Source organism: Sus scrofa, chromosome 18, assembly GCF_000003025.6.
Source record: "Sus scrofa isolate TJ Tabasco breed Duroc chromosome 18, Sscrofa11.1, whole genome shotgun sequence".
NCBI classification, from domain to species: Eukaryota; Metazoa; Chordata; class Mammalia; order Artiodactyla; family Suidae; genus Sus; species Sus scrofa.
Genome location: NC_010460.4, coordinates 28,666,460 through 28,689,304, shown reverse-complemented (window position 1 = coordinate 28,689,304; position 22,845 = coordinate 28,666,460). Strand labels below are relative to the sequence as shown.

Sequence of the window (22,845 nt, the reverse complement as noted above, 5' to 3'; positions counted from 1 at the left end):
TATTCTGAGAATTTTCCTTTCTGGTTTGGAACATTGAATAGTGAAAATGAAAGATCCAAATTCTCTTCTGCAAATGCCACTGTTTATTTTACCTTGAGCAAGACTTTAATTGCTAAGGGTCTAAGGTTTCTAAAATGAAGAAGGTAAATCTGTAATTGTCACTTTCAGTACTAAAAGTGTGTGCTTCAGATTGGCACACTGGAAGTGGACCATGCATGACAAATGCACACAGAAACTATCCTAGTGTTCCATATGTCTTTATGTTTGAGTGAATGATTTTTTCATGAAACAGAAGCCTGCGTATTTTAAAATAGGCCAGTCTTCTCTTTTCAGCTTCACAATCTTTAGGTCTTTTTTGATATCTTCTCTCTTACCCTAATATACGAATACATAGTGAGTCCTGCCACTTTGATCGCTACTGTGTCTTTTACATCTTTTCCTCCCCAATATTCATTCTATTAATCCCACTAATCCCTTGCTTAAAAATTCTCAAGCACGAACTATTAATTACGGATGAAATCCCAGGTCTGGTGTTCATTGCACGATTTTTTTTTGGGGGGGGGCATGTTTTTAGAGCTACACCTGCAGCACATGGAAGTTCCCAGTCTATGGGGTAGAATAGGAGCTGCAGCTGCCGGACTACATCACAACCACAGCAAAACCAGATCTGAGTCATGTCTGCAACCTACACCACAGCTCACAGGCAACCCCAGATCCTTAACCCACTGAGCGGGGGCCAGAGATCAAACCTGTGTCCTCATGAATACTAGTCAGGTTCATTAATGCCGAGCTATAACGGGAACTCCCCGCATGATTTTAAATAGTTATTTATTCATCTATTTATTGATTAATAAATGATTTCAAAGTGATCCTTCATTCTTATCATCTGCTCCAGTTTCACAGGCAGCACTGTGTGAGCTTCAGTGTCAGGAATACTTTGGAGCTGTTTTTGGTAGGTGAAAATGTGCTGCCCACTTCCTAGGAGCATGATTAGATAGTGCCTTCTATGTTCCGTTGATTTTTAAGTTTTTTCCTTGGAATTTTAGGGCTTGGGTAAGATGAATGAGAATTAAAAATCTACACTCCCAGGAGTTCCCATCCTGGTGCAGCAGAAACGAATCCGACAAGAACCATGAGGTTGGGGGTTCGATCCTTTGCCTCACTCAGTGGGTTAAGGATCCAGCGTTGCTATGAGCTGTGGCATACATTGCAGATGCGGCTCAGATCTGGTGTTGCTATGGCTGTGGTGTAGGCCAGTAGCTGTAGCTCCGATTGTACCCCTAGCCTGGGAACCTCCATGTGCCTCCATAGTTATTTTGTTGTCCTCTTACTAATACACCTGGTCTGAAATGATTTGTTTGTTATTCCCTGTGAATTAAGAACTTGGACAGAATTTAAAGGTTTTGTTGTATGTAGTTAGAATATCAAACATATTAAACCAGTGCCTTTAGTTTTGCACAAATGCAAATTATTAGCTTCTGACCTCAGTGTCTAAGGATGGCTTCTTATCAAGCAAATAGAGTTATTTTCTTCAAAGTTTAGACTTATTTTTCATATATTTCTCCATTTGGGCTACGTACTAGATGATTATAACTTTAGGAAATCTATCTTGTGAATATTTCATCGCTTTCAATCGGACCACCTTCTCCATTTTTCTCTAACCCAGTGTGTTATTTTGGTTGGCTGGTATGCAGTTCTTCCTATTCTGTCTTAACATGATTACAATTTCATTCCTAAGAATCTCCACTGTATCAGCAATCATTAAAAAAAAAAAAAACCCAACAATGATCACTTTCCCCAGCCATTGTTATAATCCAACAGCTCCAGGTTGGAGTTATACAGTAAAAATAACACAAGACAAATGACACAGTGCATTTACAACTGTCAACAGCAAACAGAAAACCCTGATCTTAATGGAATAGCTGAATGTATCCATGCTGCCGATGCAACAGCATCTGTCTTACTGATACACTGGTATTTTCGTAATGGCCTACTCGTGTATGTATGTATGTATGTATGTATGTATTTGCCTTTTGTCTTTTTTTAGGGCCATAGCCATGGCATATGGAATTTCCTATGCTAGGGTTGAATCGGAGCTGATGCTGCCAGCCTACACCCCAGCCAAAGCAAATGTGGGATTCGAGCCACGTTTGCAACCTACACCACAGCTGACAACAATGCTGGGTCCTTAACCTACTGAGAAAGGCCAGCTCTCATCATCATGGATGCTAGTCGAGTTCATTAACCACTGAACCAAGATGGAAACTCCAGGCCCTTTATTTTTTATTTTTAAAACTTTATTGGAGTATAGTTGACTTACAATGTTGTGTTAGTTTCAAGTACACAGCAAAGTGAATTAGTTAAACATATACATTTAGCCTTTCTTTTTCAGATTCTTTTCACATACAGGCTCTTGAGTAGAGTTCCTAGTTCTATACAGAAGGTCCTTTTTAATTATCCATTTTATATGTAGTAGTGTGTATATGTTAATCCTAATGTCTTAATTTATTCTTTCCTCCAACATTTCCCCTTTGGTAAACAAAAATTTGATTTAGAATCTATGAGTTGGTTTGTTTTGTAAATAAGTTCTTTTGTATCCTTTTTATTAGATTCCACATATAAGTGATAGCATATGATATTTGTATTTGTCTGACTTACATCACTAACTATGATAGTTTCTAGATCCATCAGTATTTCTGACAATGGCGTATTTCTTTTTTATGGCTGGGTAATAGTCCATTGTATACATGTACCACATCTTCTTTATCCATACCTCTGTTGATGGACATTTAGGTTGATTTCATGTGTCAGCTATTGTAAATAGTGTTGCAGTGAACACTGAGGTGCATGTATTTTTCTGAATTATGGTTTTCTCTAGATATATGTCTAGGAATGGGATTGCTAAATCATATGGTAGTTTGGTATTTAGTTTTTTAGGAAACCTCCATACTGTTCTTTTTTCACTATTAAAGTGCAGTTAATTTATAATATTGTGCCAATTTCTGCTGTATAGTAAAGTGATTCAGTCATATGTATACATTCTTTTTGATAATATATTGTTCATAGTGATTATACCAATTTACATTCCCACCAAGAGAAGAGTTCCTTTTTCTCCACACCTTCTCCACCATTTATTTTTTGTAGACATTTGATGATGGCCATTCTGACCAGTGTGAGGTGGTACCTCATTGTAGTTTTGATTTGCATTTCTCTAATAATCAGTGATGTCGAGCATCTGTTCATGTGCTTTTTGGCCATGTCTGTCTCCTTTAGAGAAATGTCTGTTTTGGTCTTCTGACCATTTATAGATTGGGTTATTTATTTTTTGATGTAAAACTGCATGAGATGTTTTTGTGTTTTGGAGATTAATCCCTGGTCAGTCACTTCATTTGCAAAGATTTTCTCCCATTATGTGGGCTGTCTTTTCATCTTATTTACGATTTCCTCTGCTGTGCAAAAGCTTTTAAATTTAATTTGTTTATTTTTGTTTTTATTTTTATTACTCTCAGAGGTGGATCAAAAAAGATATTGTTTAGATTTATGTCAAAGAGTGTTCTGCCTATGTTTCCCTCTAGGAGTTTTATAATATCTGGCCTTATGTTTGGTCTTTAATCCATTTTGAGTTTATTTTTGTGTATGATATTAGACAGTGTTCTAGTTTCATTCTTTTGCTTGTAGCTGTCCAGCTTTCCTAGCATTATTTATTGAAGAGAATATCTTTTCTCCATTATATATTCTTGCCTCCTTTGTTATAGATTAGGTGACCATAGGTGCATGGGTTTATCTCTGTATGATGATCCATTTAAATTAAATAATATTTCCTATGATTTAGGAATGCTTAGAAGTTAATTTTCTCTTTTTTCCCCCCAAAAGATCCTATGACTGAGAAGTAAATTTTCTTAGTTAAAAAATTGAGTCATTTACTGTTGATGAAGTCTTGTTTGGTAGTAACCAGGGTATTTGAGGCTCTCTCCTTGTACTGGTGGCACTTGTGGGACAAGAATGGGATAGGGAAGACTCTCCTTAGATTACCAAGTCATCATATGTACTTAGTCCAGTGTCTGACACAGTAAAGATTTATCTGAGTAGTTGTTGAATGAGAACAAGTTACGGTCTGGTGTTGTAGAATTTCATGATTGGACATGTAGACATTTTCCCCTAGAAAAGTATCATTGAGATATGACCTTCTGCAGTTTTAATGAAAGCAACAACCCATTCAAAGAAGATTTCTGCATATTTTAGCTATACCTCCATCCCTGGTTTTTACTGCATCAGCTGGATAGTGCATGGGTCATCCATGGAGATTGGTAGAGAACTGGTTCATCTATTATCAGATAAATGTTATAATAGGTTTACTTTTCAACCCTTTTTGCAACTGTTACTTTATGTATAATTCATTCTATGGGTTATTGGAGAGCAAATGTCAGGAGATTTTTTTTTTTTCTTTTTAAAATGTATGGATTTGGTGTCATGTGGAAATATAGAATTGGAGCCTTTATCTCAGTCTGAAGAACACTAATATGGGTAATTTTTCTCTGAGACTGCCCACCATGGCTCCAGTTTTGAGGTGGATAATATGAAGAGATATTCTAATGGATGGGCTTGACTGAAATACAAAATTCATTTGACAACATACAAGAGAAAAAAAAAAGGATATAGTTTCAAATTAAATCAGCCATACCCCCTAACCCTAAAATCTTTTCTTTTTTTTTTTGAGCTTCCAGTTCATCTTTAATTGTTTTAAGGAATGGGAACAAAATGGGAAGGGGAGTAAAATTTATTAAATATAATTTTAAATATCTTAAACATTTATTAACTAGTTTCACAGAAATTAAGTAGCTTACCTAAGTGATCTACTTAGTAAACCAACACTTAAACCAGATATTTCTGAATCAAAAGGCTCCAAGATGGATGCCTACTTTTTACAAATTGTCTGAATAAAAGAAATCTTAAAATTTCACATTTATAATAAAATTATTTCAAAATAAAAAGTTATTTTAAAAGAACCCCAGGCTAGAAATAAATCATACTCATTTAAAATTTATTTACCGTACAACACTTTAAAGTGTATGTGAAATGGGAACATACTGAAATCCAAGAACACTATTTTTCAAAACTTCGAAATGTTATGAGTGACCTGAACAATTTTTAAAATCTTGATAGAACTAATGAAAAATGTAATTTGGTAGGAAGATACCTGGTAGGAAGATACTGACCTTTATTAAAAATGGAGGAGTTCCCATCATGGCTAAGTGGTTAATAAATCCTACTAGGAGCCATGAGGTTGTGAGTTGATTCCTGACCTTGCTCAGTGGTTAAGGATCTGGTGTTGCCCTGAGCTGTAGTGTGGGTCGCAGACATGGCTTGGATCCTGTGTTGCTGTGGCTCTGGTGTAGGCTGGCAGCTACAGCTCGATTAGACCCCTAGCCTGGGAACCTCCATATGCCATGGGAGCGGCCCCGGAAAAGGCAGAAAGACAAAAAAAAAAAAAAAAAAAAAAAAAAGGAATAGAATGTAAAGAACTTATTTAGAAATATGCTATTGGAATTTCCAGTCCTCGCTCACTGGTAACGAACCTGACTGGTATCCATAAACATGTGGGTTCGGGGAGGTCCTTTCTTGGCTCAATGGTTAACAAACCCAACTAGGATCCATGAGGATGCAGGTTCAATCCCTGGCTTTGCTCAGTGCTTCAGGAATCCAGTGTTGCCATGAACTGCATGCAGGTTGCAGACACAGCTTGGTTCCCGTGTTGCTGTGGCTGTGGTGTAGGCTTGCAGCTGCAGCTCCAGTTTGACCCCTAGCTTGGGAATTTCCATATGCTGCACCTGCAGCCAAGGAAAGAAGGAAAGAAGGAAAGAAAGAAAGAAACAAACAAACAAAGAAAGCAAGGAAGGAAGAAATAAAAGAAAAAAGAAAAGAAAAGAAAAGAAAAAAGAGAGAGAGAGAAAGAAAGAAAGAAAGGGAAAGGAATGTATGTTGGACTTCCCATTGTGGCTCAGTGGAAACAAACCTGACTAGTATCCATGAGGATATGGGTTCAATCCCTGACCTCACTCAGTGGATCAGGGATCCACTGTCCCCATGAGCTGTGGTGTAGGTCACAGACACGGCTTGGATCCCAAGTTGCTCTGATTCAACCTCTAGCCTGGGAACTTACATATGCTGGCAGGTGCAGCCCTAAAAAAGCAAATATATATTGTTGTCATACCCTGTCCACTTTGCAACATGGAAATATCTACTTATCAATGTGTTTTCTTTGATCTTACAGTTACTATTAATTGTGATTGGAGCTGTGGCAGTTGTCTCAGTTTTAAAACCTTACATCTTCCTGGCAACAGTGCCAGTGATAGTGGCTTTTATTCTACTGAGAGCCTACTTCCTCCACACTTCACAGCAGCTCAAACAGCTGGAATCTGAAGGTATGATGCTGCCTCTGCAATACTCCCTTGGAAAATATCCACAAGAGCTATTTGTGATTCACTGTGATTCATCTATACTTCCAAAATTTTTGTCCTATTTTCAAATTCTTGAGTTATAAGACGATGACTTTTAAAAACGTCTAAGTATGTAAAATGCAATAATAAATGACAAAGCACACACAGATTGTTTTATTAATTAATGACTTCATTTTGATTTTAAAACAAGTATATAGGCTCTTAGGAGGCTTGGCGTACAGACTATCCATTTAAAATTACATAAAGTAAAACTTGAAATGATGCTACTATTACTAAAGATTTGTCTGGGTTCCCAAATGATACTCGACGAAATTCTCCCCTCTGGCTTCTTTTCAGACACCCTCCCTTTCTCTCCTGGATCTGTCTTTTTTTGGGTGTCCCCAAACACTGCTTGAGCTCAGTATCAGCCTTTGTGTGGGTATATTTCCAGGGGTTAAATTTGCACTGCATTTCTGCCTTGAAGGTTATTTGCTCAATTAAGTCACAAACTTTCTTAATTGAGGCTTTGAATAAATTGTCGTAAAAGAAAAACATTTTCTCTCAGCAGTTATTAATTTAGGGTTAGTCAGAAAAACAATGCCAAGGAATATGAATAAATAATGACAGTAATTTTATAAGTTCCATTCCATGGTAACCAAATAAGAAAGGAGGGTAATTCATTAAAAAAATAATAATATTTGTTGTTTGATTACTCTTTAAGCTAATCTTTTTAAAATTAGAATTTGCATTATGTATTTCCATGACCTGCATTGTTTTCTGTGGGAATATTTCACAGGCAGGAGTCCAATTTTCACTCATCTCATTACAAGCTTAAAAGGACTATGGACCCTTCGAGCCTTTGGACGTCAGCCTTACTTTGAAACTTTGTTCCACAAAGCTCTTAATTTACATACTGCCAACTGGTTCTTGTATCTGTCAACACTACGCTGGTTCCAAATGCGAATAGAAATGATTTTTGTCATCTTTTTCATTGCCGTTACCTTCATTTCCATTTTAACAACAGGTACTATCAATTCCTTAACTATTTAGCCAAGCATTTAATTTAAAACTTAGTAAACCAATAGAATGCTACATTCATCCCGGTTAAACATTTCTGCTATCTTTAAATAGATTTTTTGAGAGTTTTATAATTAAAAAATGTGTTTATTGTTGAATGAATCATTTATTTGAATTAGAGCTATGTGGAGTTTGAAAAGCTTAGATACAGAGAGTGTCAGATAACACTTTATCTGATTGAAAGAAAAAAATTATCTCATGACTCATTTTGAGAAAAGATCCTGGCTTCAAAAAATAATAGATCTCTTTATTACAATTTCTCTGAATTGGGGAAAAGAAACATCCACGTATGCACACAGATCCCCCTCCCAGGTAAGTGTTGTTCTTTTAACCTCTAGTTAGTGTAATTTGTCATTCCAATGTGAATTTACATGACGAAAAACTGCCGTAGAAGTGAAATAACAAAGAATTGCCATGTTTTTCAAATGTAAATGTTCTGAATTTTAGGATCTTTGAGTGAAAAACATAAATATTTCATCATAAGTAAAATGGAAAGCTCTATAGACAAGTGAGCTCTTCTAATTTAAGAAATTGAATTACTGCGCTATAAGGAGTGTTGAAATATGTTATATGCGTGACAGCATGACAGTGGACAAAAGATTCAGAGTAACTGCCAAACCCGAGGGGTTGTTTTGTTGTAAGAATAGGATCCTAGTCAAACAAAGTGAAGCTCCTGCTGGAGAGCTGCAGGAGGGCCTGGTGGGCACGGGCGGGAGGCAGGCTGAGATTCCAGAGGAAATGGACTAGGTGTGCAGAGTCAGAATGGGCGCTTCTGGTCTCTGGGAGGCCGGTGCAGTCGTGTACATTCCTTTCGGTGGCTGCTTCATTCATTTCTCTCTTTGAGGACTGGCTTCCCTGGTGTTGCAGAGCCGCACAGTGACTTTCCGTCACCTCTCACCCGGGCCCTTGAATGAGCAGCTGAGTTTCTCTGTCCAGTTCCCAAGTATTGGAGAAACCAGAAAACAAGCTCATTTTGGCCTTCTACAGACCATAGGGTGCTGTGAGAGGCACAGAACCCTCACATTCATTGTTCTCTCAGCCTAGGACACTGGGAAATGACTCCACGAAAGGATTATAAATAGGCAGGCGAGTAAACTAAGACCTTAGCGGGATGGTGATTTGAGGCAACTTTAAAACAAAGTTTCTTTTTAGGGTCAGAATTAAATTTTTTTTCCTTTGAGTTATTTAAAACAGGATCAAAGAGGGCTGAATGAATTCAAATTTGTTACCAGTGAACTTAAACAAGTATATCAAGTGTTATAACATAATGGTTAAGGGGTCTGATTGTGTCCTGATTTGCCAGGGGTGATGGTCAAAGCATTTAATAATGAGTAGAGTTCAGGACCAATCCATCAAGTCAGATGCCCAGCCAGAGAGAAGGTTAGCTGCACAGCTAGAGAGAATGTTAGCCTCTGCTAGTCTTCAGCAATGGTAACTTGTATAGTTTAACTAACTTCTCTAAAGCCCTCATTTTCCTCAACTGTAAAGAGACCTAATAGTAGTACCTATTCCATAGGTTTGTGGCTAGTATTAAATGTGGTAATTAGTGCAAAACACTTAGTATAGCACCTGGTCCATGTAAGTACCCATAAATCTTATATTAATTATTGCTGGTATTATTATTAAAATTTTATATTACTCCCATCTTAATCTTAAGAATGAGTAATATATGGGGGCCCTGGATAGATCTTACCTATTTAGAATAAATGACTTAGTACTAAAAGCACATACCTGCTGTTGCTGATTTGTCTTCTGTTAGAGAAATTGTGGAAGAAAAATTTCAATCAGTAATAACAGAATGAATGATTTCATCCAATTTTAGAGCCCTATGAGTTTTATCTAGCGTTACAGATGTGCAGACTGACTCTCAATTGAGACTTGATAACCTAAATTTATAATAACAATAAAAATTTCTATTAGAAAAAAATTATGGTCCATAAATATAGAACATTTATGAATCTTAGTTAGTGGTCCCCTCCAGCCCTTAAAAACTATTTATTCTAACTAAATGTCAAGTGTCTAATTAAGTATTATTCTTCTTAGGTAAACCAGTCAATTTTTTAATGCAAAGAGCAGTCTTCTTTTTTCCAATGGCAGACCCATGAGTTCTGACTTCCCTGTGAAACAATTTCTTTCTTCCCAATAGCGTCTAATGAGCAGAGAAAGTTCTCACAAAAGCATGAAGCACATATAAACATCTGGATGCTGCTCACACATACCTTTCTCCTGCTTTTGACGTCTTTGTAGAGGAGCTCATCCAATCACAGGATTTTTTCACCATTGTTCATGTAGTCTTTGAAGGTTTTATTGCTTACAGAGTAATAGTACAAGAAAGAAAAATGGTATTTACCCAACACCAGTATTCCCTTCAATATCTGAAGCATTTTTAAAATGGAAACTCTTTCTTAATATTAAATCATTCTTTGATTTAGAACAATGGTTAAATAATTATTATGTACAAGGCATATTATTAACGGTGATATGTGCTTTGGGAACTGAGATGCAAGATAGTTAAAACTGGCACAAAATTGAGATGTAATTTTAATGTGATATGTGCCCTCTCCTAAATATACATAAAGTGGTTCACAGATGAGAGAAATAGCATAAAATTTATTTATATCTTTTTTACATCTGTAGGGGAAGGAGAAGGAACAGTTGGGATTATTCTAACATTAGCCATGAATATCATGAGTACATTGCAGTGGGCTGTAAACTCCAGTATAGATGTGGATAGCTTGGTAAGTATTATTTTTTAACTTTTATGAAAAATTCAGACAAACCAACAGAAGTATAGGTAATGACATTAGGGATGACTATATACCCAGCCCCAGCTTAAGAAATGAAACACTGCAAATAAACTGAAGGTCACAACATATCGTTAACAAAACCCATAATCTTTTTTTTTCCCTTCACGTAAATAGCCACGATCAAGATCTAGTGCTGCAGTGAACATTCTTGCACAGTCTCCTTGCCCAGGATTTTTCTAGGTCAGACTCCAGGAGTGGTAGTGCTGGGTCATAGAATTCATTCATGTTCAATTTTCCTAAATCGTTCCAAATTGTTGTGAGATGTGTCGTGCAAGTTTATGCTCCCATCGAGAGAGTATAAAAATTCTAAGCAGTCCATAGCTATGAGAGGCAACCCTTGATATTGTCAGACTTTTTAAAATTGAAGTACAGTTGGTTTACCGTATTGTGTTACTTTCAGTTGCACAGCAAAGTGATTCAGTTATATATTTTTTTGAGATTACTTTCTGCTATAGGTTTTTACAAGATATTGAATATAGTTCCCTGTGCTATACAGTAACTCCTTATTACTTATCTATGTTATGTATTATAGTTTGCATCTGCTAATCCCATACTCCTAATTTATTCTTCCACCTCTCCCTTTCCCCTTTGGTAACCATGAATTAGTTTTTTTAATATGTTTCTGTTTTGTATACAGATTCATATACATTAATTTTTAGATTCCACATATAAATAATATAGTATTTATATTTCTCTGACTGCACTTAGTATGTTGCAAATGGCAATATTAATTCTCTTTTATGGTTGAATTATATTTAATTTATCTATATATCACACCTTCTTTATGCATTTACCTGTTGACAGATGCTTAGGTTGCTTTCATGTCTTAGATATTCTAAATAGTCCTCTGTGAACTTTGGGGTGCATTATCTTTTCACATTATGGTTTTCTCTGGATATATGCCCAGGAGTGGATTCCTGGATCATACGGTAGTTCTATTTTTAGTTTTTTAAGGAAGCGCCATACTTTGATCCATTGCGGCTGTACCAATTTACATTCCCACCAACAATGCAGGGGGGGTTTCCTTTTTCTCCAATGCCCTCTCTAGCATTTATTATTTTTAGACTTTTTGATGGTGGCATTCTTCTCAGGCTTTTTAATTTTGGCACTCTAATGAATGTGAACTGATTTCCAAAGAGATAAGGCAGCTCAACACATATTTATTGGCCATTTGAGTTTCCTCTTCTGTTATTGCTTGTTCATTTAGATTGCTTATTTTTCCAGTAGACTAGTTTTTTGCCTGAATTCATTTGCAGGAGTTTGTGAATTCTGAATCAGTGGTCACTTCTCTAAACATTTCAAACATGGTCCTCCAGTGACTATAGTGTCTTTTGGTGACAAGAAGCTTTTAAGTTTAATGAAGTTAAATTTAGCAGTCTTTTCCTGTGTGTGTTGTAGTTTTGGTATCTTATTTACAAAAGCCTCCCCTATCTTGGATTTTCAAATTTATCAGCATGACTTTTTTCATAATATTTTTTTCCTGTTTTTAAAATGTCTACAGTCTTTAGTGTTAGCTTCTTTCTCATTCCTGGGTGCTTATCGTTGACTTCTCTTTTTGCTTGATAGAAACTGCCACACATTTATGTACTTTATCAGGATGTGTAAAGACCATATTTTGGTTTTATTTCCTCTTGTCTTGGTTCTTTGGAATGCAGAGTCTGCAGCAGTATATATATGTGAGCTAACACTGGGTCCAGGGCACAAATCTCATGGTTGCAGGAGTGAGAGATAAATGGAAGCAAGGCAGATTTTCTACTTTTATTTAAAGACAAATGCATAGTTTTCATTCGGGTTGTAGAGCTGGTCTAGATAGCTCTATCTTCAACTTGTATTAGTCCAGCTGAAATACCGTGTTTAAAATCAGACCTCCAATACTGCATTTGTGGAGGGAGGGTCTAGAAACTCATACTGAGAGTGACTATGTAACACTGTTGCCTAGGTCTCTTTTCCAATTCTCTGACTCAGTTCACAGGTTCTCAAAATGCACACATTCATTCAGCTGTGAAACTTGTATCAGTTCCTGTCAGAACAAATATCATTATAAAAAAAATACTCCTAGGGAAAAACCAAACTTTTTTCATGCCCTCTTTTTGCCCATGTGACTTAATGTTTTATTTAACCAAAGCATTTTAATAATTCTTTGAAGTGTAATTTAACCTTAACATGATTTATAACGGGGTTTCTCCCTTTTCCTTTAACATTATTTTTTTGAGTTTGACCAGCTCTTTTTAGTGACTCATTCATCTCCTCACTTAGTTTTTATGCATTTGGGTTGAGTCTTGTAAATTCACTTAAAAATGTTTTTGTTGGAATATAATAGGAGAATAGTAAAGAAATATTGTGCTGGCATCTATTTAATCTTTTGTTCAAACTTTTACAATTTTGACTTTACAGTTAAAACCCTCATGCAGTTCACTTTTTTTTTTATTCTGAAAACATCTCTTCACCTCGTATCTGCACAATTCATTTCTCTTTATCATGTTCATTTTCTTGGTTTATATACAACCTCTACAACCACGCTGTGTTTGGTGCCTATCTGCTCAATGTGTCTAATCTCCATTAGAATTTCTTCCAGACATTTTTAATTCTCTAGTTTTTCACATGGCATCATGTGACCTGTGCTTTGACATTGTGTCTTTCATCTCTGGCATGAAAGCCTATTAAAAATATCAGTATTTACACTTCATCATATTTTAAGAAGTCATGTTCTTTTGTTTGAATATCAAAGCGATCATGTTAGTTCTCATTTCTCTGCCAAACAGCACAGGTGGTCTTTTCTGGGCCTTTGTGGGCATTATTTAGTTATTAATTCCCTCCTTTCTCCTTCTACCCCTGCACCTGCTAAAATTGTCAGTAATCTGTTCTTTGTCACATAGCATATAGGAGATAGAGCTATGCCCTCAAATTCCATGTGTACATATATGTTAACACTATAGGTCCTTGTGGCCTCTGAAGAAAATCTCAGTGTGTTCTCATTTTGCTTTATTGAGTTCTTAAATGAATTTAGATCTGAGTTTAAAGTGCAGTAAACAGGGTATTTTACTGGATACACGCTTTTAGTTTTTCAGGACAAGGCTACTCAGAAAAAAGTATCTTTAGACTTGGCAAGAGTGTTGCTTTTACCCATCTGGCCAAGTTTAGGCATGGTCACAGAGTCAAATGGTCAACACAAATATGAAGTTATACCAATGGCAAGTATGACTTTTTCTGCTTATCCATTACTTAACCCAGGCGCTAGCTTTCATTAGCTTTCAACCAGTAAAGGTAATATTTGGATGGTAACACTTCCTCATCCCAACCTCAAGTAGCTTTGTGTTTATGACTGACTGCATATTGCAAATGTCGGCACTCAAAACTGGCCAACAGACCTTTGATTATGTTTTCCTAGTAAATATTTTATTCTCTAAGATGGTTCTTTCCCACTTTCTTGTCTCTTCTCAGGAGCTCTGTGCTCTAATCCCATGCTCTGTGCTCTTAGCCAAAGACCAGCTACATACTTCATAGAAAAAAATAGGTGCAACTGAGAAGAATTCCCTCCTTTCTCTTCACCAGTTACACCTCTGCTCAGTGCTCCACCTTCCCACTGTGTTTTCTCTCCTATATAAAGGCCAGTGATATGCAATTAACCCCTCTTGGTGAAACCACTTTCCCTTGATCTCCAGCTAGCACCCCATTTCTTTGACCCATTTTGCACAAAAATTCTTTTTTTTTTTTTGGTTGTCTTTTTGTCTTTTTGTTGTTGTTGTTGTTGCTATTTCTTGGGCCGCTCCCGCGGCATATGGAGGTTCCCAGGCTAGGGGTCCAATCGGAGCTGTAGCCACCCACCTACACCAGAGCCACAGCAATGCGGGATCCGAGCCGCGTCTGCAACCTACACCACAGCTCACGGCAACGCCGGATCGTCAACCCACTGAGCAAGGGCAGGGACCGAACCCGCAACCTCATGGTTCCTAGTTGGATTCGTTAACCACTGCTCCACGACGGGAACTCCCACAAAAATTCTTGAAAGAGAGACTGACTCCATTTACTCCTCTCCATTCTTTCCACAACCTACTTCATTCCATTTCTGTCATCCCCATGGGGGCTCATGACCAAGATCTTGCTGGAGACAGTGTTCATGTTTCTCCCAACCTCTCAGCAGTACTTACGCCATAGACACAGCCTTCTTACGATCTTTTCTTCTCTTACTGGTGTGAGGCTACTCCCATCTGTTTTTTCCTGCCACCTCTCTGGTTCCTCCTTAGTTCTCTCTGCTGGCCCCTTTTCTGATTGCAGATCCCTAAACATCAAATGAATTTTCATCCCTCTTCTATCTACACTTTCTCTAGTTGTTGTTATCTAACTCTGTGCATCAGAAACCATCTCTCAATGAATCCCACATTCATATCTCTAGTTTAGACCACTCCCCTGCTCTCTAAACACATATCCAAATACTAACTTGACATATCCATCTGTTTATGAAAAAACAGTGGTAGAATGTCTTCCAGTAGACTTGACATTTTAGGGCATATGTTCTTATTTAGAATCTCCTAAAAATATACTTGGAGTATCGAGACCATTAAAAATGAACAAAACTTCTATTCCACCTACTAATTTGTCTAGCTTTATGTAGCAGTTTGGAAAAAAATCATCTGAACAATGTCATCTTATGAACAATATAGTATAATAGGTTGTGAATCACCCCAGAAAATTTTAAAATAGTAAAATTATCAGAGTCTAACTTAATGATTCCCCCCATGTTAGGGGATTTCTAGTTATTTCAGTTGACATCACAGTGTTTTAAAAACTGTTATTTCTAATTCACTCTTTTTTAAAATGATTTTTATTTTCTCCATTATAGCTGGTTTACAGTGTTCTATCAATTTTCTACAGCACAGCAAAGAGACCCAGTCACATATACATATATACATTCTTTTTCTCATATTATCCTCCATTATGCTCCATCATAAGTGACTAGATATAGTTCCCAGTGCTATACAGCAGGATCTCATTGTTTATCCAGTTCAAAAGCCATAGTTTGCATCAATTAACCCCAGATTCCTGTTCATCCCACTCTTTCCCCTCCCTCTTAGCAACCAGAAGCCTCTTCTCCAAGTCCATGAGTTTCTTTTCTGTGGAAAGTTTCATTTGTGCCATATGTTAGACTCCAGATTTGTGACATCATATGTTATTTGTCTTTCTCTTTCTGACTTTCTTCACTTAGTATGAGAGTCTCTAGTTTCATCCATGTTGCTGCAAATGGTATTATTTTGTTCTCTGTTAAAGCTGAGTAGTATTGTGTATGCATACCATCTCTTCTTAATCCATTCATCTGACCATGGACATTTAAGTTGTTTCCATATCTTGGCTATTGTGAATAGTGGTGCAATGAACATACAGGTGCATGTGTCTTTTTCAAGGAAAGTTTTGTCCAGATATATGCCCAATAGTGGGATTCCTGGGTCATATGGTAGTTCTATATTTAGTTTTCTGAGGTACCACCATATTGTTTTCCATAGTGGTTGTACCAATTTACATTCCCACCAACAGTATAGGAGGATACCCTTTTCTTCATACCCTTTCCAGTTCTTATTTGTGGACTTATTAATGATGGCCATTCTGACTTGTGTGAGGTGGTTTTGATTTGATTTGCATTTCCCTAATAATCAATGATGTTGAGCATTTTTTTCATGTGCTTGTCAGCCATCTGTATATCTTCTTTGGAGAAATGTCTATTCAGGTCTTTTGCCCATTTCTCAATTGGGTTGTTGGTTTTTTTTGCTGTTAGGTTATGTAAGTTGTTTGTATATTTTAGGGATTAAGCCCTTGTCAGTTGCATCATCTGAAACTATTTTCTCCCATTCTGTAGTTTGTCTTTTTGGCTTTTTTATGGTTTCCTTTGCTGTGCAAAATCTTGTCAGTTTGATCAGGTCCCATTGATTTACTTTTGCTTTTATTTCTGTTGCCTTAGGAGACTGACCTGAGAAAATATTCATAAGGTTGATGTCAGATAATGTTTTGCCTGTTTTCTTCGAAGAGTTTGATGGTGTCTTGTCTTATATTTAAGTCTTTAAGCCATTTTGAGTTTATTTTCATGCGTGGTGTTCGGGTGTGTTCTAGTTTTATTGATTTGCATGCAGCTGCCCAGTTTTCCCAGCACCACTTGCTGAAAAGATTGTCTTTTCCCCCTTTTATATTCTTGCCTCCTTTGTAAAAGATAATTGACTGTAGGTGTCTGGGTTTATTTCTGGGTTCTCTATTCTTTTCCATTGGTCTGTATGTCTGTTTTGGTACTAGTACCACACTGTCTTGATGACTGTGGCTTTGTAATATTGCCCGAAGTCTGGGAGAGTTATGCCTCCTGCTTGGTTTTTGTTGCTCAGGATTGCTTTGGTAATTCGGAGTCTTTTGTGGTTCTATATAAGTTTTTGGATGGTTTGTTATAGTTCTATGAAGAAATGTCATGGGTAATTTGATAGGGATTGCATTGAATCTGAGATTGCTTTGGGCAGTATGGCCATTTTTATGATATTAATTTTTCCAACCCAGGAGCATGGAATATCTTTCCATTTCTTTGAATCCTCTTTAATTTCCTCGATTAATGTTTTATATTTCTCAGTATATCAGTCTTTCACCTCCTTGGTCAGGTTTATTCCCAGGTATCTGATATTTTTGGGTGAGATTTCAAAACATTGTATTTCTGTATTCTTTTTCTAATATTTCATTGTTAGTATACAGAAATCAACTGATTTCTGAATGTTGATCTTGTATCTTGCTACTTTGCTGAATTCATTGATCAGTTCAAGCAGTTTTTCTGTGGATTCCTTAGGGTTTTCTATGGTATAGTATCATGACATCTGCGTACAGTGACAATTACCTCTTCTCTTCCAATTTGGATACCTTTTATTTTTTTGTTTGTCTGATTGCTGTAGCTAGGATTTCCAATACTACGTTGAATAAAAGTGGTTAAAGTGGGCATCCTTGTCTTGTTCCAGATTTTAATGGGAAGGCTTTCAGCTTTTCTACATTGAGTATTATATTTGCTATGGGTTTGTCATTAATGGCTTTTATTGTTAAGGTTTGTTCTTATCATGAATGGATTTTGGACTTTGTCTCAAATGCTTTTTCTGCGTCTATCAGGATGATCATGTGGTTTTTTACTTTTCCTTTGTTAATGTGGTATATGACATTGATTGATTTGTGCATGTTGAATGATCCTTGTGAACCTGGGATGAATCCCACTCGATTGTGGTGCACGATCTTTTTTATATGTTGTTGTATTCAGTTGGCTAAAATTTTGTTGAGAATTTTTGCATTTATATTCATCAAAGATATTGGCCTGTAATTTTCTTTTTTGCATTATCTTTGGTTTTGGTTTTAGGGTAATGTTGGCTTCATAGAATGTCTTTGGGAGTGTTCCTTCTACATCAATCTTTAGGAAAAGTTTAAGAAGGATGGGTATAAGTTCTTGTATGTTTGGTAGAATTCACCTGTGAAGCCATCTGGTCCTTGACTTTCATTTGCAGGGAGTGTTTTTATTACATATTTGATTTCATTTTTAGTGATCAGTCTGTTCAGTTGATCTCTTTCTTCTTGGTTCAGTTTTGGCAGGCTGTAAGTCTCTAAAAAGTTGTCCATTTCTGTTAGGTTATCAAATTTGTTGGCATATAACCTAGCATTCTCTTATGTTTTTTTGTATTTCTGTAGCATCCATTGAGATTTCTCCTTTTTCATTTCTTATTTTGTTTATTTGGGTTTTTTCTCTCCTCTTCTTGGTGAGTGTGGCCAGAGGTCTGTCAATTTTGTTTACCTTTTCAAGGAAACGGCTCTTGGTTTTATTGATTATTTTCTATTGTTTTTTAATCTCTATTTTATTGATTTCCTCTCTGATCTTTATGATTTCATTCCTTCTGCTGACTCTAGGTCTTTTTTGTTCTTCTTTTTCTAATTCATTTAGGTGGTGGGTTAAATTGTCAATTTGAGATTTTTCTTCTTTTTTGAGGACGGCCTATATTTCTCTGAATTTCCCTTAAGCACTGCTTTTGTGGCATCTCATAGATTTTGAATAATTGTCTTCATTATCATTTGTCTTGAGGTATTTTTTAGTTTCCTGGCTGATTTCTTCATTAACCCATTGTTTTGTTTTGTTTTGTTTTGTTTTTTAGTAGCATGTTGTTTAGTCTCCATGGAGTTAGTTTTTTTTTTTTTTTCATTTCTTTTCCTGTGGTTGATTTCTAGTTTCATGCCATTTCTAATTCACTCTTCATTTTAACATGAATCATGTGTATGTCTCCATTCATTTCAATTTTATATCTCATACTATTCTGTAGAAGAAATTAAAAGAGAAGTGTTCATTATTTTTAGCTCCATGCTTCAAGTACTATATGGATTTAATTGTTATTGCTAAAGCTAGTGTCTTAATTTTTGTGTTCTTAATTAACAAGGCTGTGTAGTTATTTTATTTGGAGTCACAAAATGCCTGCCATTTTTAGTACCATAAAGCTTCTCTGTCTCCTATTGTTAGCTACTTAAATATTGAATATCTTAAATAGAAAATGCATACCTAGATTTCTGTCTTTGTGAATGAATAAAAATTAAATAAATACATAAGAGTTAGAAAGGGTACAGAGGTGATGTTTCACACTGAGTGGTATCAAGCCATCTGATAACTGATAAATTGCCTACACTCATTTTGTCATTGTTTGAATGAGGCAGTTGACAACTCATGTATTTTCAGTACTGCCTATCCCCTAGTGAGCACAACTGAAAGATCTGAGCATATGACTTATTATCTGCTTCCTTAATGCTCCAGTTGCAGGGGCAGATAAACCATCCCTGTTCTAGTATGTGTCCCTAATACAAAAGAGGATGGAAGCCACCAGGATGAGCAGGGAAGACTGTGCCTCTCTAGGGTTCACATTTAGAGTCCAGTTAATGAGTTTCCAGAAATTCTTGCAAGATTGATGTAATCTGAGAAGAGTTTTCTGTCAATAGAAACTCCCTCTATTTCTCCTTTGTCCTTTTATTGCCTGTGTTTATTTTGAGTTCCAGTAAAGATCAAGTGACTGATTGTGTAATGACCAACAAGAAACCTGATGGGAGGAAAAGTGGGGAACTTGGCTTTTATCCAATGCTTCCAATGCCTAATTCTCTTGTATTGAAAGTACTTTCTGCCATGAGAATATGAAGGGAGGATTCAGTTCTCTCTCCTATTTTTTTTTAACCTCCTTTTAATGGCTTCTTGATAATACTTTTCTTTGTTTTTCTGCTCTCACGAATTTGTGGTGTATTTTCCACTTATGACCTCTGTCCCAAGACTTCTTCCCATTCAACCTTTTCAGTTTTAACCTGCAAAGTGGCTTTCTTCTTTGCATTCCCCTCTGGTCTTACCACCAAGAAGTTGTGTGGCACTAGCCAAGTTGTAACTCCCTTGAGGATGTCATTTTTCTCCTTTGTAAGTTAGAAAATTTCTAAGCTTCTGTTAGCTCTGACATTTTCTTCTAAACCTGTGAAAGATTTCAAGTCTCAACTGGGATGTATGCAGGCATTATTCCAGGTGCTTGCAGGAGTCAAGCTTCTTTCCCTGCTACTATCCCTGAATGTTCAAGTTCAATGATTAGGTCATTCACCACTGTACTTGTCAGAGCTGATCAAAGAACTCTGTGTTACAAGAACCAACAAAGATAAAGCACCATTATGATGTTCTTGAGTCTGAAATTAATAGGAGAGCTTATGAAAGCATGAAACGATTGTGCAAATGTGGGAAAGTTTGGAAAATTTGTTGAGCTTTTTACCTGTTACGTTTACTTCTTTGGTTTAGAATTTTTCATTTGTACCAAGAAGGAATGGATTAGATCAGAGGTAGGTTCTCAACCTGAAAGTGTAAAGTGGAACCTTTACTGAAATAGAGATTACTCAGGGTCCTCTAAGACCAATTAAAGCACTTCTCTTGGTTGGGGCAAGGTGACTGGTCATGATGGTTATTTTTTAAAGTGTTCTTTGTAATTCCAGTATAGCAACTTGTAAATCACTGGATTAGATGATCTTTGAGGGTCATTTTCACTCCAGTTTTCTGTGAGTCATGACATGGTGTCAGGATACTTTTTCTATAGTGGGTTAAATAGTACTGTTTTTAACTTCGTGGGCTATATGATCTCTATGGCAATTTCTCAACTCAGCCTTTGTAGGGCAAAGCTAAAGTAAACAAAGAGGTGTGGCTGGGTTTTGCCACTGGGCCATAGTTTTGCTGACCTCTGGTCTATGGGGTAGAATTTACTTTGGAACCAATGGACCATTAGAAAATTATTTTTGTCCTATGTATCAGCCAATGACACATATAAATCTGTAAAAGACATATAAAGGAGGGTGCTTAATGACAGAAAACTTTGGGGAAGTTGCACTATTTCAAAATTAAGATGCTTAGAGAAAATTTATTAAAATAGTCAAATCCTTGGGAAAATATTTTGATTTGTTGTTTTAGATTTTGTCCTTTAGTAAGTTTTTCTTGTGATTTCCCTTGAAATATGAATAGCCCCAATTTCATTTACCAGGTACTTGCTGCTAGCCTATAATATGCTTTTAAAAAATAGTGATATCAGAGGGTTCAAGTAAGTTCAAGTTTGAGTGGTAGAGTCAGTGAGTGATATCAGAGCTTTTCAGATAGAAAGATAAGTTTGAGAGTCTTCCTTTGCCTATTGGCGCTTAGTACCATGACTACTGAAGCTCTCAGTTGTTGAAAATAGGCATCAATGTATTTGACACCTCTGATTTTATTTAGGATGTGCCTTTTGTCATTAGTTGTAATGTGTTTTCCTTCTCTTCGGTCAAGAACACCATCTCTATCACTTCCCATAGTCAGAAAAAGTAACATTGGCTTGCCATGTGGTTTGCCACAAGTTTAGATAGCAAGCTATAATAATTTACAAAGGTTAGAGTTTACAGAACACTGTACATAACTCACTTCTGTTGTTAATAATTTATAGCAATGCAGTCCTTGATTGACTTTTTAAGTGCCCTAGGAGAGTAAGTAATAGACACTTAAAAGATAGACCAGAGTTTCAAAAATATGTTTTGGGCAGAGTCTGTTTCCATGGTAAACATTATCTCTTAAGTCTATGCTAATGACTCTGATATGGCCTTGGGTTTCAGGTCTAAGTGGCATCTGAAAAGCATTTAGTTTGGACCTACCAGGAAAAATCTATGATTTAAAATACTTTAACAGTCTCTTTTATGCACTTCACATTTTGATTTTTTCTTGCAAAATGTGATTTTTTTCACACAGTGCCAGTTTTCCAGATGATTCCTTTCACATTTCTTATAATTTTCCTGTAACAACCACTTATAAAACTTTTTATAATGTTACCAGCCAGATCCTGGGCTCATGAGATATATTATCATGGCTTTCGGGGAATTATAGCATGTAGATTAGGTATTAATGCACAATTTTGATGCCCTGGTTTCCAAACAGCCAAAAGGATGCAAGAAAATGCAGTAAATATTTCTGTAAGGAAGAAGAATCTGGCTTCCTGATTTACTCTATAAAAGGTCTTTTAGCCTTCTCTTCCTTTTTTGTCAACAAAAAGTGGAAAGGAAAATCAGGAATCATTTTCTTTTTCCCTACATAAATCTGTTATAAAGTAAGATTGAGATAAGGCTGTGAAGCTGTCTTTTTCCCAAAAGATGTTGTTCTCTTGATGCTTACATTAGTAATTTAGATGTTATCATAGGGAGAATGAGATCTAGTTTTTAAGACTAACTCAGAAGAATTTTTTGAGCAAAATAAATTTAAATAATCAAACCAAAAAAATTAAGCAGATGCTTCTCAAGCAAAAATCCCACCTCATTTTGGCTAAACTCCAATTTTGTAGAGGACTGTACAAATGATGCAAGTTTTCCTCTTCACGTGAGCAATAGGTTCCATGTCTCAGTGCCTGCGTCTCACTTTGGCTTCCTCATTTACTTCTCAAAATCTAAGACGTGTGCTCCTACCTGTGATAATGGCTGCAATGAGACTTTGCTGTCAGTGGGCTAGACAGTGCCGCCCCTCATTCCTCTTTGGGAACAATTTCCTTTGCACAGGAAGTAGCAGGTTAAGGCTAAGGAGTTTGTCCATTTCCATCTACTAAACTCAGATACTTGCCAAATCTGAATTTCTGTCCAGCTCCATCTACACAGCTCAACACTGGCATATCAGTTTTTAATATCACCTGAAAATGTTTAGACATTCCAATTAGAGAAAGTATTATGTTAGGTTAAAAAGCTCAATGAAAACAAATAGATGAGACTAAAAATAGTTTGGTATGTTACACTTTCCTTCTAATCTAAATAGTAGTGCATGTTTTCAGGCTCAGAAGCTGAGGCTACAATTGCAGCCTGGATTACATGCCAAGGTGCTCATGGCACTGTCATTCTCTCTGCTCAGGGACTACTTTCTGCATATAAGGAAGAATGAGGGATTAATTCATTATCAACAAAGATTTATTGAGGGTCTGCATGATGCTGAATGCTAGATGGGGAGGATACGGGGAAGTGTTGAATAAGGTTAC

At 36.4% G+C, this 22,845-nt stretch overlaps 1 protein-coding gene across 4 annotated transcripts in view; it reads left to right on the top strand.

Annotated features, from left to right (window-relative positions):
* Positions 1 to 22,845, top strand: part of CFTR (cystic fibrosis transmembrane conductance regulator) — a 190,493-nt gene that overhangs the window by 128,905 nt on the left and 38,743 nt on the right. For all 4 annotated transcript variants that reach the window (XM_021078522.1, XM_021078520.1, XM_021078523.1 and 1 more), the window contains 3 exon segments: positions 6,272 to 6,422; positions 7,234 to 7,461; positions 10,152 to 10,252. In XM_021078522.1, the coding sequence (XP_020934181.1) occupies positions 6,272 to 6,422; positions 7,234 to 7,461; positions 10,152 to 10,252 (480 nt within the window).